The 17,951-nt window shown below is 40.8% G+C and overlaps 1 protein-coding gene across 1 annotated transcript; it reads left to right on the forward strand.

Moving 5' to 3' along the window:
* Window positions 1-873: 873 nt before the first annotated feature.
* Window positions 874-16,963, forward strand: atxn1l (ataxin 1-like). Its single transcript, XM_066713780.1, has 4 exons — window positions 874-1,010; window positions 5,227-5,504; window positions 5,553-6,487; window positions 7,770-16,963. The coding sequence occupies exons 2-4, from the start codon at window positions 5,354-5,356 to the stop codon at window positions 9,240-9,242; spliced, it is 2,559 nt and encodes an 852-aa protein (XP_066569877.1). The 5' UTR covers window positions 874-1,010; window positions 5,227-5,353; the 3' UTR covers window positions 9,243-16,963.
* The last annotated feature ends 988 nt before the right edge of the window (window positions 16,964-17,951 follow it).

The following is a 17,951-nucleotide window of genomic DNA, read 5'->3' on the forward strand; positions in this document are numbered from 1 at the left end:
CCCCTGCCTGTAGGTTTCCTTATGAACAATATAGTGCTAAATATCAAGTTTGAATCATTATAGTTGTCAAAATAATAAGAAAACGTATACCAAGTCCCAAACAGTGCTAAACAAACCACAGAGTTATTGATTCTCAAACTGCAGGACAATGGGGGATGTCCCACAAACACAATAACCACAGGGAAATAACCCTGATTATGTCAAGTGCATACCAAGCATCTTGTTTTGATTCTCTAAAATACTCAAATAGAAAAAAAAAAACCTGCAAAAACAAGATGCTGAGAACAATTGCAACGTGTGAAATAAGCACTGGCCACACAGTTACAATGGAGAGAAAGAGTGAGAGTGAGAGATTGCAGAAATACAAGTATCCTGTAAACTCGGATTACATACAAAACTAGACAAAATCTTGAATTATACAACTATATACTACCTTGAGATATGCCCCAAACAGTACAATATCTTAAAACAGGAATGCATTTTTTACGCAATATCTCCCTCTAGCGCCTGAGCTGGTGAGGTTTTATTATTTAATTTATTATTATTATTTTTTAAGTAAACTAATTAAATAATACTAATATAGCCAAGAGAAAATAAAAGTATGCAAAGACTGTTATATCCTGCTTTCACAACTCACAATAGCAAAATTATAAATATGATTAGGAATAACTTATGCTGTAGGAGGTGTTTGTTTTGACATTTACAGGTCAGTACTGACTCTCTTTGGGTCTTACCATCCATCAGGCGGCGCTGCAACGAAAAGTGAAGGTGTGTAAAAATGACATTGCACTCTGTTTCCTCCCCTAGAGGTCACATGTGCGCTCATCCAGGAAGCTGGAGTGTGTCCGGGGTGACGTCATCCAGGAGCGCCGCTGGGGTTTCGCCTGCTGGGTTGCAGCGAGATGGGCAGAACTTGTCAACCCTGAGTCCTGATTCGATCACAATTTTAATTAAATTAACTTACTAAGAAACAAAAAGCACAGACGGCAGGACCAGAATGACATGGCGAGGTAAGTGAGAAAAGCAGTCTTCATGTCTTATATAGTATAGAGAAAATAAGTCGTGGTGTGCGAGCAAAAAAAATAACAAATGGTCTGCCATGAATGGTCTTGCTTGGCCTTTTTTATTTAGCACCACGGCATTAGAGCCACAATAACTTTATTTTCGTGTTTGCATGTGAAACCAAGAAAACAATACAACCCCCTGGTAATATAAAAGCGGCAAGTTGACATATGCAAATTAAGGTGATTTAATAGCGCGCATATTTGCAGTTTATAAGGAGAAAGTGAGAATATCTGTTACGGTATAGTTGGCAGTTTCCTTACGAATACTGTTTCAGTTATTGAAAATCTCGACTGTGCTATTATTATTATTATGATTTATAGTATAATAGTTATATTGGTGGCAGTCCGTATATAATGAAGTTCATATCGGCTTACTATAACCAATAATATTGTCCCGCCTCTGCACTCAGTTTAATTAATGGTTGCCTTGATTTATTACAGTTATAGTGTGATAGAAAGGACAATCAGTTCTCCTACTTTGCTTTTCTTCTCTGACCCCGAAACTCATAGTCAGCGTCAGTCTCCTCTTTTCAGGAAGGGAGATTCATAGCCGGGTGTGCTGTTAGTCATGAGAAGATGCTGTGTAATGTGTGTGATCATCCTCTGCCGTCAGTCCCTTTGCAGCTTGTCAAGTGTGTATAGCAGCGTGTCATCTCTACAGCCGCCGCTCTGTGATCTCTGCAAGCACAAGAAAAACATCAACAACCTCAATAACAAACCTCATTGTTCATGGATACCCAGTAAACAAACGTTGTCCACACTTGCCAGTTTAGTCAGTAGGCTATTAGACAGATTTATTTTATGGGAAAGTATTGGTTGACAATATGCTTTTTACCTGGCGTTTTGTTTTTTCCTCTGTTATGGATATTTGTAGGATGTTAATTAAATAGATTAAAAGTATCACCTTATTTAGATGTGTAGGGAGCTACATCCCGCATCTATTGCAACTAGGAAGCCCATGACTCACTGTCTTGTTTTGGATTTAGTTGTATTTTTGAGCATGTGAGGGGGGATATTTAGTTTTCTTGCTCTGTTATTGTGCGTTTTTATTTGTTTTCAAAAACTAACCTTTCACAATGTGAATGAACTTGCTGCACTGAATATACAATATTACTGGACACTCCCTGCCTCAGAGTAATTCGTCCAATTTTTAACGGGACAATCACTGACAAATAGTTTACATTATAATAAACTAAATAATACTTTGACCGCTATTCGCAAAGTACAAATCAGACCAGGGTGTGTGTGTTATCAGTATGAAGCTTGTAACTGTATGCAAGTTTTGATCTGACTTGACTTTTCTTGAATTGTTTTGATAGTCAAATTCTGCTTTGAGATGCATTGAAACATATCTGACGTGAAGTGCTGTACATCTGTACATCCTGAATTTGTTGGAACTTTTATCCAACTGAACGTGATCTCTAAATGTTGATCGGTCTGACGTCAGTGCCCATGTTGACAGCCCACTGATTGGCAAGTTGACCATCTTTTGGGAAGGGGAATCATTTACTTCCTCCTTGTCGTCTTGATGATCATCTTTGGCATTTTGACTGCAAAACAATAGGTCGTGAGGAGCTGTACAATCCACACGATGCCTGCCGCTAGCCCTAGTACAGCTGTCAAGCGTCAGACCGACACATGGGGCCGCATATACGTCACTGATCTCGTTTTATCATGCTCCAGTCCCGCCCAGGGTTGACAGATTGGGGGGAAACTGAAGCCATGGGGGGAAAAGGATATGAAACAGGGCTAAATGCCCCCCCCCCCAACCTCACTTCATGAACAACCCCCCACCCCACCCCCAGGACCTCACTTCGCCAGCACCCCTCCCTCCCTTGGACCTTGCGTCAGCAGCACCAACCCCCCCCCCCCCCCCCTCAGACCTTACTTCATCAGCTATGTTTTAAGTACAGTAAGCCATGTTGAGCGTGGTGATATTCACATTGTGGATTATATGCAGGGCTTAACGTTGTCATGTTGTTTGTTAGTACATAAAACATATCCATCCGTGTAGTCAGCCATGTTTGATGAGAATGGAGATAGTACTCCTGATCATCTAGGACAGGGGTCTCCAACCCTTGTTCTGGAGAGCCCCTATCCAGCAGGTTTTGGAGGTCACCCTTCTATCACCAGTGTATAAACACCTGGAAGTATTTCATTCTGATCAGTGAAGCTTTGGTTTGGTAAATTCAGTAATTTAGAAACCATTGGAGGAATGATCTGATTAATACCTGCAGCCTCTCAGAGCAGAGCTTCCTTGGTTGATTTGCTTAATTGATTAATAACTCACATGTGTTCCCTGTATTTAGAAATTGGTGATTTAGGGTGACCTATAAGATTAACTGGATTGGGGCTCTCCAGGACAAGGGTTGGATCATCTCACTGGAATCACCTGACCAGGAGTAAATCTATGGCAGTGGTTTTCAAACCGGTCCTGGAGTACCCCCTACCCTGCTGGTTTTTGTTCCAACTGAGGTCTTAATTGCTTAATTGAATCTAACAAAGCAATATACCATTCAATTAAGTAATTAAGACCTAGGTTTGAACAAAAACCAGCAGGGCAGGGGGTACTCCAGGACTGGTTTGAAAACCCCTGATCTATGGTATGGAAAACATACATACATAAATACATGTATTTCAAAGCCCCTGGGGACAATAATTTAAAGTGATTTTTTTAAAGTTAAGTTTAAAGCACAATATGGTTCTGATCCTAGCAGAGACCTCATGGTGCAAAGGCAACCATCTGATCTGAGGTCAGACGCGCTACATGTTTGAATCATGTCGTGGTCAGTTAATGTGTGTTTTTATTTGAAGAATGACAACCCTTTGCACTTACATCGAAACAAACTGATTTGTCAGTTTTATTTTTCGAAATACGAAAAATGTGCTTAGTACTGAAAACTAATGAGTTATATTCCCAAAAATGTCTAAAACCATTCTTTATTTAATTTATACATTCTAAAACTTGCAGTGCATGCCTTGATGATTGAAATGCATTGAATTAATACTTTAAATTGGTTTTTTTAGTTGTAGGTATCTTGCTACCTATGTGGGAACCTAGAATAATAATGTCATGGTCAGCATTTGAACTTATGATTTTTTTCTGTTAATGTGTGATGGTTCTTATTTCCATTTAATATAATTTATGAAGCCTGTAGCACTTAAAGAAAACATGATTATTCTGTAGCCTAGATTCCCGAAGGCCACTTTCTGTTACTGCATTCTTTGTGCCTTTCTCAGATTTTGATATCTCTGCAAACTGAGGTATGAGACTTCCCTGCTGCACATGTAGCATCTTTAAAATTTCAGAAACATGGAAAATGTATAAAATCAGCAACTGCCTCATTCTGTTAACACGCTTGTTTTAGATTTTCACTAATGTAATTAGCTTGAGAGGAATCGCAGTAGTGTCACGAGACAAGACAAGATAATTAGATCCAAAAGAGAAGATAAAGGGTTCTGAGCATTGAATCATCTGAAAGCCATTACTTTTCCATAAAACTCCTCAGATCCACCAATTTGCAGTGTGTTTTTAGAGGCGAAATAGACTGGTTTGAAAGTTGGGTTTCTTAGTATGCTGATGCTGCCTAGTAGCAGTCACCCAAAGGGGTTAACATGTATGCAGTGGAAGTTGTACTGCAGCACATTTAATAATTTTCTGTTCAATGTAGCTAAACAAAACAAGAAATGCAATTCTTTTGAGTACTGCCTGTAGCAATTTAAGTTATGAATTATTTGGAATTGGCTTAATCAGTTGACCTGAAGAAACCCTATGTTTGAACTAATTAGCTGCAGACTTTGCTTTATAAATATTGTAATTGCTTCCAATATATCAATTGCAATGTACAGATGTAGGGGTTGGGGGGTGGATGTTGTCACGTCAACACTAACAGCATAAATGAGTGTTGCATGTGTTGTTTGTGCTCTTGCCTGTTTTCCCAGACTGAAAGAGAATGGAAAGCACAAATTATAAGACTGTGTCATTTCAAGAGCAGAAGTAAGAGATTCTACATGTGACTTTGTGTAACTCTTAGTTTGCAGCAACATAAGGTGTTATAAGTGCTTTCTACCTGGTTAAAACTGCTATGTGAAACTGCTGTTCCAGAAATTGGCACTTATCAGCTTAATCAGAATCACAGTCTCTCTCTCTTCTTCCTCCTAGATAAGGTGGGTGCTGTCAGCAGGAGGTTCCCAGTGCTGTACCCCGTGGCCCTAACCCCCCTGCTGTCTCGCAGTGCTCCTCGTGCCCGGCAGTGAGAGAGCCTCACTGCACACCTCAGCCCTCAGCCATGAAGCCTGCTCACGAGCGCAACCAGGAGTGCCTGCCCCCTAAGAAGCGGGACCTTCCTCACAACAGCAGCAGCAGTGGGACAGCGGGGGGCACAGGGGCCGGAGGAGGAGGAGGAGGAGGAGGAGGAGGAGGAGGAGGTGGAGGTGGAGGTGGAGGTGGAGGTGGAGGTGCCACAGGTGTAGGAGGAGGAGCACCAGGAGGTGGAGGAGGGGGAGGGGGAGATGAATTGCCCTCCACACGCAGCTCAGGCTCCACAGGAAGCGAGGCCCCAGGGGCAGCCAGCACTGGAGAGTGGATGCGGGTCCAGCCGGGGCTGCATTACAGCGTGGAGACCTCCGAGGGCATGAGCGTTCCCATAGATCAATACGGCATGCTCTATAAAGTAGCCCTGCCTTCCGGCACCTACTCTCCTACCAGCCTGCACCCTGTGTTGAGTCACCTCTCCCCCGCCTACGGTGTCCCCTCCCCACTCCTGCAGCACCCAGGGATCCCCTACTCGCCACTGGGTTACACCCAAATCCCTCACTCTTCCTTGCAGTTCGTCAGTTCCCCATACGCTGTCCCGTACGCGGTCCCGCCTGGCTTCGTCCCCAGTCCCTTAATATCACCCCAGTCGGCCATCCCTCAGCCTCACCACGTTTCCCATCTTGTGCCCTATCCTTCAGTCATACAGGAGGGAGTGGTCTCCCCTCCTCCTCAGCCTCAGACCCCAGTCCACGCTTTCACCAAAGTGGCCTCTGCAGCAGGTGTCCCTGTGGTGCTGTCTTCTGAACAGGCAGCACAGCAGCTTCAGCAGCAGCAACACATGGGGGCCACTGAGATCAGTACCAGGGGAGTGCCAGTCTTCTACCATCACCCAGCCCCCCGAGCTGCGCCAGCTCCCGTGGCGGCCTACAGAGATTCTCGCAGTGCCCAGCAGGAGAGGGAGAAGGAGGTGAACGGAGGACAGGAGGAGCAGGGTAGCCGGGAGCTGCATCCGGACTCTGTCTACTCCCCCAGGAATGTGAGGGTGCTGCATGTGATGCACAGCTCGGCCCCGGCAGATGGCCCAGAGAACAGGCACCATGTAGCCCTGCGGCACGAGGAGAGAGCCTCGCCAGGCCACCGGAGCACCCCCGACACTGACCTAGAGGTAGGTGCCCACGTTCAGTTGTTGGCTGCTTTCTAAATCCTGTTGATTGCATGAGTCCATTTTAATGCTGTACCTTGGACCCCATTCTTCACCATGGGTATACAACCAGAGAGCACTATAATTACGGATTTAACTGATGGAAAAGCAAAGCACTTAGTTTGGTAAGGATAGGGGTGCTTGACCTGCATCCTTCATGGACTTTTTTGTTTTGGAGATTCCAGTGACAATATCTATAGTGTTCCCTGGGAATTCCTATGTGATGAATCTCCTTTCTTACTCTTACTTTCTTGTGTTTTTAGTCACAGAGGAAATTATGGTACTCTGAATAGGCAGTAAAAAATAAATGACATTAATGTTGCCATACTTTATAACAGAGCATTTTGATACAGCATACTGCCTTTTAAGTTATCAATGCAATAAATGTCCCTGACTACAAATAGTTATGCATATTGTTCCAAATCCCGGTTTCTGGAGGTGTATTAAGGAAAAATGCTTTATCACTGTGTTTTCTAAAACTGCAGGAATAAAAATTTCAGTAGCTTTAGAGTTTAATAGATTTGGGTACATGTCTTCATTTTTAGTCTGCTTAATGCATGTTTTATTAAATAGATTATGCATGTCTAATATATCTTGACTGAAATTAAATTTAATAAATCTTCCCTAAGCGATCATGTTCTGATTGTATCACCAAATGGTTAGCAATTTAAATGTATTTTGTTCTTACCAAATAATTATTAAAGACAGCATTTCAGATAACATATCCTAGCTAACATTTCAATTTGACTGAATGACTTCCTTTTTCGCCACACAGTACTATTGCTATAAATGTGAAATGACTGAAGTGACTCAAGCATCAGTCACATTTCCTTCCTTGTTTGCATCTCATTGTGTATTGTTAAGCATTGCACCTCATTAGACTGACAGAGTTGGGAAGGTACAGAGATTACTGTGTGGTGGTCTGGTGCTTACTGTCTGGGGCGGGGGGGGAAGCAGGTTTGTTGGCCAATGTACGAATCCACTTGTTGATATTTTTCATTTATATTTTCCTTTGAAAATTGCTTCATTCTGAAAATTGCTTCTTTTAAAAAAAAAAATATTTACAACAGTTTCTTTGGATACCATTCACATTTATTATTATCTTAAATTAAACAAATTTCTTGCAAATTTACACTTGGAGAAGGTGATATTTGACTTGTTTGCATCAAGATTTAATATTTATTATTTAATAAAAATGTTTTTTGACCGGCAGTGTGAAAACTTGCTTTTTTGCTGTTGTCTTAAGGTGCAGCAGGTGGTGGGGCGTCTGGCATCCCCTAATCAAGGCATGATGGGCAGTCGAAAAGAGGCCTCCTTAGGCCCCCTTAACCTGTCGCAGGGTTCGCACCGGGGCAGGGAGCCCCTGCCAGCAGCTCGTGGAGGGGGCAACATCCGGGAGGAGATGGCCATGCAAACCAGGCCTGTGTATGCAGGGCATACCATGGGGCTGGGTGACTCCACAGCACAACCCAGCCACCATCACCAGCTGGGGCAGCAAGCTCACCATGCTGTGATCCTGGCCAATGGGCAGCCTGTACTTGTGCCTCTGGATCACCATCAGCAGCTACAACAGCAGCACCCAGGCTTACATAACAACAATGTCATCACAGTGACTACGGCATCACCACTTGAATTCTCAAAAGCTTCCGACCCTCCGGCCAGAGCGTGCCTCCCAGAGAGGGCTGGGGTACTGGAGTTTTCAGCCCAACAGCAGCAGCAGCAGCAGCTTCAACCCCCTGTAGTGGTTCAGGCTCCAGCACCTGCCCTTCCACCTCCAGTTCCTACTCCTGTTCCTGCTCACGTTCCTATTCCAGCTCCTGCTACTGCTGCTGCTGCTCCTCCCCATCCCTCTCACTTCATGAAGGGTGCCATCATCCAGCTGGCCACAGGGGAGCTGAAGCGCGTTGAGGACCTGCAGACCCAGGACTTTGTGCGGAGCGCTGAAATGAGTGGCGGCCTGAAGATTGACTCCAGCATGGTGGTGGACATCCGCAAGAGCCAGCAGCGGCCTGGTCTGGTCTCCCTGCACTTCACAGTTGGGGAGCAGCAAAGTAAGGTGACCATAGATGTCCCCCCTGAGCACCCATTCTTTGTTTTTGGCCAGGGCTGGTCCTCCTGCAGCCCTGACCGCACTGTCCAGCTCTACGGGCTGTCCTGCCATCGCCTGCAAGTGGGCGACGTCTGTGTCTCGCTGACCTTGCAGCAGCAGCAGCAGCAGCAGCAGCAACAGCAACAACAACAGGCACAAGCCAGGACCTCCAACACTGCTAACAGCAGTTCTGCAGCTAGTATCACCTCCCAGTCCATGGTACCCCCAGCACCCCAACACCTGAGGGTCCCATCCCAGTTAAGATCAGACAGGACTCACCGGGAGAGGGAGAGGGAGGAGGAGGAGGAGGAGGAGGAGGAGGAGCCCATGCAGGTAGGGGCGATGGGGCTGGGGGATGCAGCCTCCCAGTCAGACAGGACTTCTGCAGAGCAAGCCAGGGGCCAGAGCAGTTATTATTTGCACACGGACAGTCACCCCCGGGCAGGGATAGCAGGGGTGTCATCATCTACGAGCGCAGCTCAGAGGCGTTGGTCAGCGCCCGGCTTCCAAAGATACGGGATAAAGAGTGAGGAGGCGGCCAACCCTTCCTCCTCCAGCTCCTCACGACCTTCCTTCATCCCCCAGGAGGTCAAGCTGTCCATCGAAGGGCGCTCTAATGCGGGGAAGTAGCAGCAACAGCAACAGCAAGAGATTGTCGCAAGAGTGAGTGGCAGAGAGAGAGAGCGTGAATGAGTGAGTGAGAAAGAAGCCTCAGAATGTTTGAGAATTTGCACAAACAAGAAGAATACAACCCCTTTACTCTTAACTCCTTGGTTTCCAATCCTGGTCCCCTGAGGCCACTATCAGTCCAGGGCAGTCTGGTGCTTTGAGTATCCGTGCATACACTCTAGACACGTCTGGCGATCTCACGATGCACAATTAATAAGCAGGGAAAACTTTAAGCAGTGGTGTTCATTTGTGAAGGCCATTTTGGTACAGAGCTGTTCAAAATAGCTCTAGACTGGAATGGCTCTATGAGACCACAAGTGAAGACTACCGATCAAGCTTTCAAGGCTAATTGAAAGTGCACAGGGAGCAGTACAGCTATAAAATCGACCAAAGCCTATTTTAGTTTGCATTCCCCCTACAAATGGGACCCAATCATTTCAAATGTAGTTATAAGGTAGTTGATAATCCCCTGACCTCTGTTTGACCAAAATCATATTTATGAATCTAAGACTGGTGAGAAGTTAAGACTGCAGCAGCCATTCAGAGTACCCAGACTTTTAGTGGTCTATATAGAGTGAGGCTGAAAGCAATGCTGTATTCCCACTTTTTAAATTTTATTTAACGTTACTTTTTTGTGCGTGTTTTTCCCCTTGATCGAGTTTGATTATCATACTGTACAAGTAGAACAGTCCAGCACACAGTGGTTCATCTTCATAATTTTCCTGTTTTATGTTTGCAATCGCCAAAACAACCCCTAAATGTAATGCTTTCTGCATATACCTCTTGGGAGGTCGAGACTCCCAACAGTTGCTTCCTGTATCCTATATCTGCTTCTTGTTCCTGTTTGGTGGTTCTATTTCAAATGGAGTACAATATCTTTCTTGGTGCATCTGAAGAGACTTTGACCCCCACAAAATAACATGGATCAAAGTCCAGGGAACCTTCTGTTTTTCATCTTTAATCCCCCCCACCCCCACCCATCTTGAGATAGATTTTACACTCTGTAACTCTTTCTGTGGCCGTGCCACGGCTTCTGTCTTCTGGGGAAATTCAATTTCCATAGCCCTGGGTTACATTCCAGTGATATTTTAATGTGCTTCACAGAGCCCTGTTGCAGCACACAAATTTACATTGTATTTACAGGCTAAAAGCCTTGAGACCTGCGTCGTGAATGAAAACTGAACCTCGTCAATACCTCGATGACCCTTAATGGAACATTCCTCCACTTGGCTAATGACTGTTTTCTGTTGAGTGTCTTTCTTACGGATGCAGGGTTTTACATTAGTTCTGTCTTTAAACACAGAACGTGAATGGAGTAAAATTAGGCTGGTGGCCTTGTTATATTCCCTCTGCTGAAGTGCTAAGAGTACAAATTAACTGCTTTCACATACCATTCACAGACCCTCCGACTGCCGTGGTTTGTGTTTGTCTGGTTGGAAACCTTGGGGAGAAAAGGACACCACTGGTAACTCCTGTACACTCCTGGATACTCTGTTCCTATTAATCTAAGCAATATCCTACAAAAATGGGTCCCATCTGCCAGTCTTATGATGTTTTTCCTAGTGTTTTTATATTAAGAGTTGATGCACCACTTGCATTGAAGCAAAAGTAACCAATGGCCCAAAACGTTCCTGTAGTTCATGAGCGATGCACAATTTTATTATCTTGTACTTTTATCTTGGATTATTAATTATTTGTTTTTTTACCTTTAATTTATTTTTGAATGTATGTATCTGTGTGTGTGTACACACATATATGTGTGTGTGTATATATGAGATATGTACTAGTGTACTATTGCAAAATCTAAATATACCATATATATACGTGTTATTTTCCTTGGTAAATTATATAAAAATGAAAAAATTGACACACACTATATCTCCTGTTGTAGGTGTTTTAAGGTGTAAGGAACTGCAGATGTGGAAGATGCTATTAAATGTTCAGTAAATTCAGCTCCTCAAATACTTTTTAAGATCCCTGTTGTTTTGTAAAGTGTTGTAAAGCTGGAGTAATTTTTCCATGCTAATATGGGGCACATTGTAAAGAGAACCTTGTATTAAGGAATCAAGTCTGACTTAATAGTAGAGAATTTTTGTTATTATTATTTTTTTGGCGGCCCTCCAATGGACGTCTTGTATTGCACACAAGGAACACAGTTAAACTTGCAGTGTGTATGATTGAAATATATCATCCATAGATAACTGGGAGTAGAACAGTCTTTGCCAAGGGGAATATATATATAATATACTTTATGTTTCTACTACTCTTTGAATATTTATTTGATAAGACTAAAACTGACTTACATGGTTGATGCTGTTTACAAATTTGCAACAAGAAATGCTGCATTCTCCCTCTTTCTACAGTATTTTTTTGTTACCAATATATTTAAACAGACAAAACCAAAAACAAGTGCAATTAGACTGGATGTAAATTTCACAGGGATATTTGTGCGATGCGGAATTCCAAAATAAATGGTCCCAGCATTCCCATTAGTTAAAGTGTAAAACATACAGAATAATAGTTATTTATATATATATATTTTTGTTTTGTTTTGTTTTGTTTGTTTTTTCTCATTGCTGAAAGATTGTGCTGTTTTTCTTGGTTCCACTATTGCATTGTTTCACTTGTCATAAATCAAAGTGGTCATGACCAGAACCACTCTTTAAATGTGTTAGTAGAGTCTACTTCCAAGGGAATCTCCCTCCACTCTTCACAGAGGATTTGTAATATTTAGGACTAGTGGTGGATGTTGTAGGTTACATGGGCAATCTTTACCTTTTATCCTCATTGTCCAATAATGGGGAAAAAAGATAAATTTAATATAATTTCAAGTTCTTAGCATATTTTATTTATAGTTTTTGTCACTTTTTTTAAATTTCTTTATATGTATATATTATCTGAAATGTCCTCATGGTCAAGAATTCAATAAGTCCAGCAAATAAATGCCTATTTTTTTTTTTTTTTAACAGTCTACCATTGTGTCTCTATTGGTCAAAAGGCCCAGTTCCAGTGAGTAAAACATCTTCTGAGTCTGGAAGTGGCTCCAGAAGTTGTCTGTGTTTTGGTTTGTAGCTGAGAAACTTGATATTTTCCCAAGTGAGCAAGTGATTTGTGTAGCAGGTTCCTGAGGCTAAATCAAAGTCTTTTTGTGGCTGTTGTCCATGTGGTACATGTGGATAAGAGAGCGAGGGTAGTTTGGATGTTTTTGTGTTGGGCGTAGAGTTGGAAACTAGCCATAATTTATCTCCACATTGGTTATGACATCAACTCATACATTTTCTTGTAGCGTACCTATTAACTCCCTGTAGAACATAATGATAATTGGGAAAAAATAGCTTTACCACACCACAACAGCAATGTTAGCAGGAATATAATACAGCATGTATTATCTTAGAATTGTCTTTATATCAGCCTTTGGTTAGTTGGAAGTTTATTTCTTTGCTGTATATGGACTGCATTGAACTTAATTCCATTTACCTTATTTAAGTAGCCGATGGTAATAATAGCATTTTAACACAAATATAATCCTTGGAGGAAGTTACTAATTCCCATGTCATTTGTTTAAGCAGATTTACATAAGGAATGAAGCAATTAATTGAAATGTATATGTAGTCTGTTTCACGTCATTATACAATATATACTTTTAAGTCATTTAAATCACGACTGCTAAGCAATACACCTATTACTGTACCCTTCACAATGCTTTAGAAAAAAAATCACTAACTTTAGGTGAAGCTTATTATATGCAGAAAAGACACCTGAAGAATTATGTACTTCAGGGCTTCCATATGTACCTCCACGTAAGGTAAAATTTTATATTAGAAGTTGTTGCAGTCTTTGTACAGTAACGTCACTGTTTGGTACCATGACAGTTGCATGCCCGTATAAGGGAAATTATCATTTAAGGACATTGGTACATTTGGTTTTTACAATTGTGTACAAATACTTCCCTGATATTTCTCACACTTCCCAGACGTGTTTTATTTAGATTGTCAGTGCTATTTTGGGGCGTATTATTACTTTGTTTCGGTGTCACCTTGTTTTCTTATTGCCTGCATCACAGAGAAGTATATAGCATGTTATTTTTATTTTTTTCTTTGATGTGATATTCAAATGTACAGTATATCCTGTAATCACTTGGTTTTCTAATGTTGTGAGCAGAGTCCTTGTTCTCCGGGTCCCCTGAGAGAAGCACTGCAGTAACAGTGAAGCACGCCTTGAACTTTCTCAGGTCTTTGTCATTCTCCAGCATGATCTTCATGAATTGTGTTGCTATTTCTGTGGACCAAAAAAAACAAAAACTAACACACACAAAAAACGCAACCAATGGATTCCATTCCATCTGTTTTTTATACAGAAACTGCATTGAAGGCTTCCCTCTGGTACTCCATGAACTATGAGTAGTTCTCTGTGTGGGCTCTTGCTGTTACTGTTGTGTTACTCCACTTCCACAGTTCTCCCTTTCTTGTGGGCTGGAGGTCTCCACTGCTCCATTCCTGGGGTTTGGTTTTATCTGCACTTCCTCTGGTCTGTCCCTTTTTGGGACATCATTAACAAAAAACTCACAAGAGCTGTTCTTAATAAGCAAATGCATCTCCTTTTTCTCACAATAAGAGGGGGGATATGTCCATGCCAATGCCAAGTTACACGACCTCACTTGATATTGGAGAGCAAATTCTCTCAGGGAATCACCAGTGGGGGTTAAACAAAAACTGAAGAACTTCCTGGATATCCTCCCTACTTTTGCAGCATGTCCACTTTATTTACACAATTCCAACAGCTCCAATTTCCTGCAAACAGGTGCCATCTTAAAATATTTCCAAATTATAATTTTTACTGGGTGTGCATGCATGTGTGACGCATTTAAACCACTGTAGTTCAGTTTCAGTTTTATGTTGCCTTATTCTGGTTTTCTTTGTTTTGCTGATAATGCCATTTGAAAATACCACCTTGAAAAGTACAGCATTCTGACTGAAGGTGGTATACATAATCCTAACCATGTCAACTAAATGGGGTGATTTTATGAGGTTTAATAGTGTAATTACTTTAATATTTCTACAACTACAGTCTAAAGAGGCTTAGACTATGATTGTCTTCATGGGTTTATCCATGACTGTTTGGGGTAAAGTTGGCACCCGTACCAGAAAAGAGGGGAAAAAATCAATTCAGTTACTAGTTTTTCTACTTATATTTGTTTCATTCTTAAGAGCTGTTGGCTGTCAATTCAGCATTGTCCTTCTCGTGTTATCCTGCAGGTTTCTCCAAAACCAAACACTTGCTGACTGATAAATACAGTGATTTGGCTGTGAGTGGTGTCTCTCTCATTTAATGCACAATTTTTATGAAACTAAATGGTGACAGGAACCATTATATTGGGTCAATGAAACTGTTTTTGTTTTTTGTTTAGGGACTTTTGGGGTAGGGTGACAACTATACCTATAAGCTGTTACTGTGGCTTTTTGGATGAAGAGGGAAGCCTGAAATCTGTAGTTTTCTGCAGTGTGTAGCACTAAACACAAGACATCCGCTAAGTAGGTGTTCTGAAACAGTGCACAAACAAAGCAGAAATGTCTGCTAAACTCTCTTTAGCTGCTACCAGCTCCACTACGCAGCAAACTGGAGCGAGGATCCAGTCTCAATCGCCAAGCCATTGTGCTGATGAGAATTTGTTGTGTGGCAGGGCTCCAGAGCCGGCTGTGGTGGGTGTGCAGGTGGTGACCGTAGTAACCGCACTTTGAGGAAACCTGACTCGCCTGTTTCTGTTACTTCTGTTTCTACTTGTTTTATGGAAAAAAAAAAAACTCTGTTGCACTTAAAATTACTAGAATAAAGTAACTTAAGTTACTAGTATTATAAGAACAGATGGTTAAAGGTTTATATATATATATATATATTATATATATATATGTATATATATATATGTGTGTGTGTATATATATATATACGTGTGTATATCATATATATATATATATATATATATGTATGTATATATATATCTATATATATATATGATATACACACGTGTATATCATATATATATATATGTATATAATATGTATGTAATATACACATGCATTCTACATATATAACGTGTATGTGTTTTGCATTGTACCAACCTTGTCAATAATGCCTTAAGAACAGCTACATATGTATATAGAATGACAGGCAAAGGTGACATTTTGTTTTTCTTCCTTTTTTGAAGAGAGGTCAGCAAATTCCTTTCTTAAGCAATGACACAATTGTATTGCTTTGTACATCAGTGGTTGTATTTTACATACCAGATTGGCTGTTTTTTTTATTTGACAGGGAAAGGTGATTACAAATTTGGGTTAAGGAGAAGTGTTTTGTTTCCATTAGAGAAGGTGAGCCATGATTATACTGCTGGTGGTTTGAGTGAACAGTGATGCAATCTTTTATTTAAAATATAAAAATGATATATATGAGTCCTATTCTAATATATGGGGGGCAATTTACAAGGCAAGGATAAAAGGATGAAGTGGGATTTTCTGTTATGTGATGCCATTATTGCTACATTTCGAATATGCAATGATATGCAAAGCTACAAAAATAATGAGGTACAATGCAGATAAGTGAAGATTGTGTTTTTGTTGCCTGTGCTATTTTAAGGCAGTATGAACGCCTCACTGGGACAAAGGTTAGGAAACCCAGAGGCCTGCGAGGCTGAGAGGGCTGTCTGCCCCTGTAGGTGATTTTAGTAGATGCTGTGGAAGTCATGCATGCTGCCATACCTTAATCTGTCCTCAGCAATGTCTGCCAAACATGCCGGTTAGCGGAAAGTAGAGAAGGAAGAGGAGAGGAAATTAAGTGGACTGGAAAGAAAAAGTGATCCAATTGACAAGTCTACAAATGAATCCTATTAACCTATGAATGGGTTGTGGGAGAGGCTTGTGAAGTTTGATATGGCCTATATACTATATCACTAGCAGAATTTAAAATGTCTTGTTTGTATGTGTGTGTGTGTGTATATATATATATATATATATATATATATATATACTGCAAAGCACAGCAGTTTCCTTTTTTCTTGTTCTTGTAGAAGTAGCAGTGTCCACCCTTTTGCAGACAGACTGATTTAAGAGATTGTTTTTGGATTCTGGGAAATGTTCCCTCTTGTAGACATGACAGTGCACAGACAACCAGCAAAAGCATCGTATGGCCAACTCTATCTCATGGAAACAAACCGCTGGGTGAGTAGTTAGATATAATGGTTACTAGATGGTCAGAGATTTAATAAAAACAGGGGTGACAGGGCAGCTAATGGTTGACTGTGTGAATGAGTTGGGGAAATGGTAAAGTTTTAATCATATGTAGTATGAAATCAGACATGTACTTTTGGCACTATGTGACACCGCTTTTAAGTGTCGTATGACTTTTTTTAAATTTTTTTTTTATAAAAACTGCAAAAAAATATGCAATGATGTCGATGTAATATTGAATCCTCAAGTATAATCCAGGTTGTATAAACTTGTATAGTGAGTTTTAATATCTAATGGCCGTACCAATATGTATTAATTCTTATCAGAAGCCTTAGAGTTGTCTACCCAAGTGCTCCCTTTTCTTAGAATTACCCTACACCTACCTGAACTTTCAAAAGCATTAATAACTATATTTTGTTGCGTTTTATTTGTACTTGTTTTGAATAAAAATAGATTTGTACTGTATATTTGTATTTTTTTGTGAACTACTTGGCTACTTTTATTCCTCCCCCCCATGTTTAATTATATGTACATGACACAAAGATATTGTATATTTATTGTTCCAGCTAACCTCTTATGGTACACTGCATTATGTTGGTTCAGTAATCACAGTTTAATATATGTTAACATATAGAATATGACTATGGTGGCTGAGAGTATTTTTTCCTTTTATCTCCAATAAAACCATAAATGATTTACATGAACCAGGATGTTATGTAACCTTGTAGAATTATTGTGTTGAAAAATGTGACCAAATGGATTATTTGACCTATTAGCATTGGCATATAGTCTTCATAATGGACATCTGATTGTGTCGGCAGTGTGTAGATCTAGTATTGTGACTGAGAAAAGGTTGGAAGGTCCCCACAAGTAACACACAGAAACCTTACAAGGCACAGTACTAGAAGAAACTCAAAAGTGTTAATGTTTATTTCGACATTCTATACCTGCTTTCAGTATCATTTGTACATATCTGTTAATCCAGCAACAGAGAATGGATCCCAAACTGACCATTCACAACACATGACACACAACATGACTATCATAAATACAGAGTGTTCCTTTTCAAGTTTCCCCCCCTTTTAATTATTTTTGGCCTTTTAGTTTCTTTTGTAAACATGAACAACCAGAGTGTATCCTGAAAAACTAACCAAAGGCCAATAGTTTTAATTTTACTCTAGAATCAGTTTTCCTTGACAAATAAGAAAACAAAAATGGGCAGGCATATTATTACTTATAGCTCAACACTATCTCATATTTAACAATTCTAAAACAAATGCAGTTTACAACATGCAGTGTTAACCTAAACCAGTCTTGTGTAGCCAGGCCAAGCTTTTTACAAAGCCCCCCCCCCCCCCCCCCCATCTGCAAAGGGCTTATAATAACTGGGTAGAATCAGTATTTCATATAAATATGGAAAATAATTTCACATGGTAATTTAACTTTTTATACT

Source organism: Amia ocellicauda, chromosome 9 (genome assembly GCF_036373705.1).
Source record: "Amia ocellicauda isolate fAmiCal2 chromosome 9, fAmiCal2.hap1, whole genome shotgun sequence".
Lineage (NCBI taxonomy): Eukaryota > Metazoa > Chordata > Actinopteri > Amiiformes > Amiidae > Amia > Amia ocellicauda.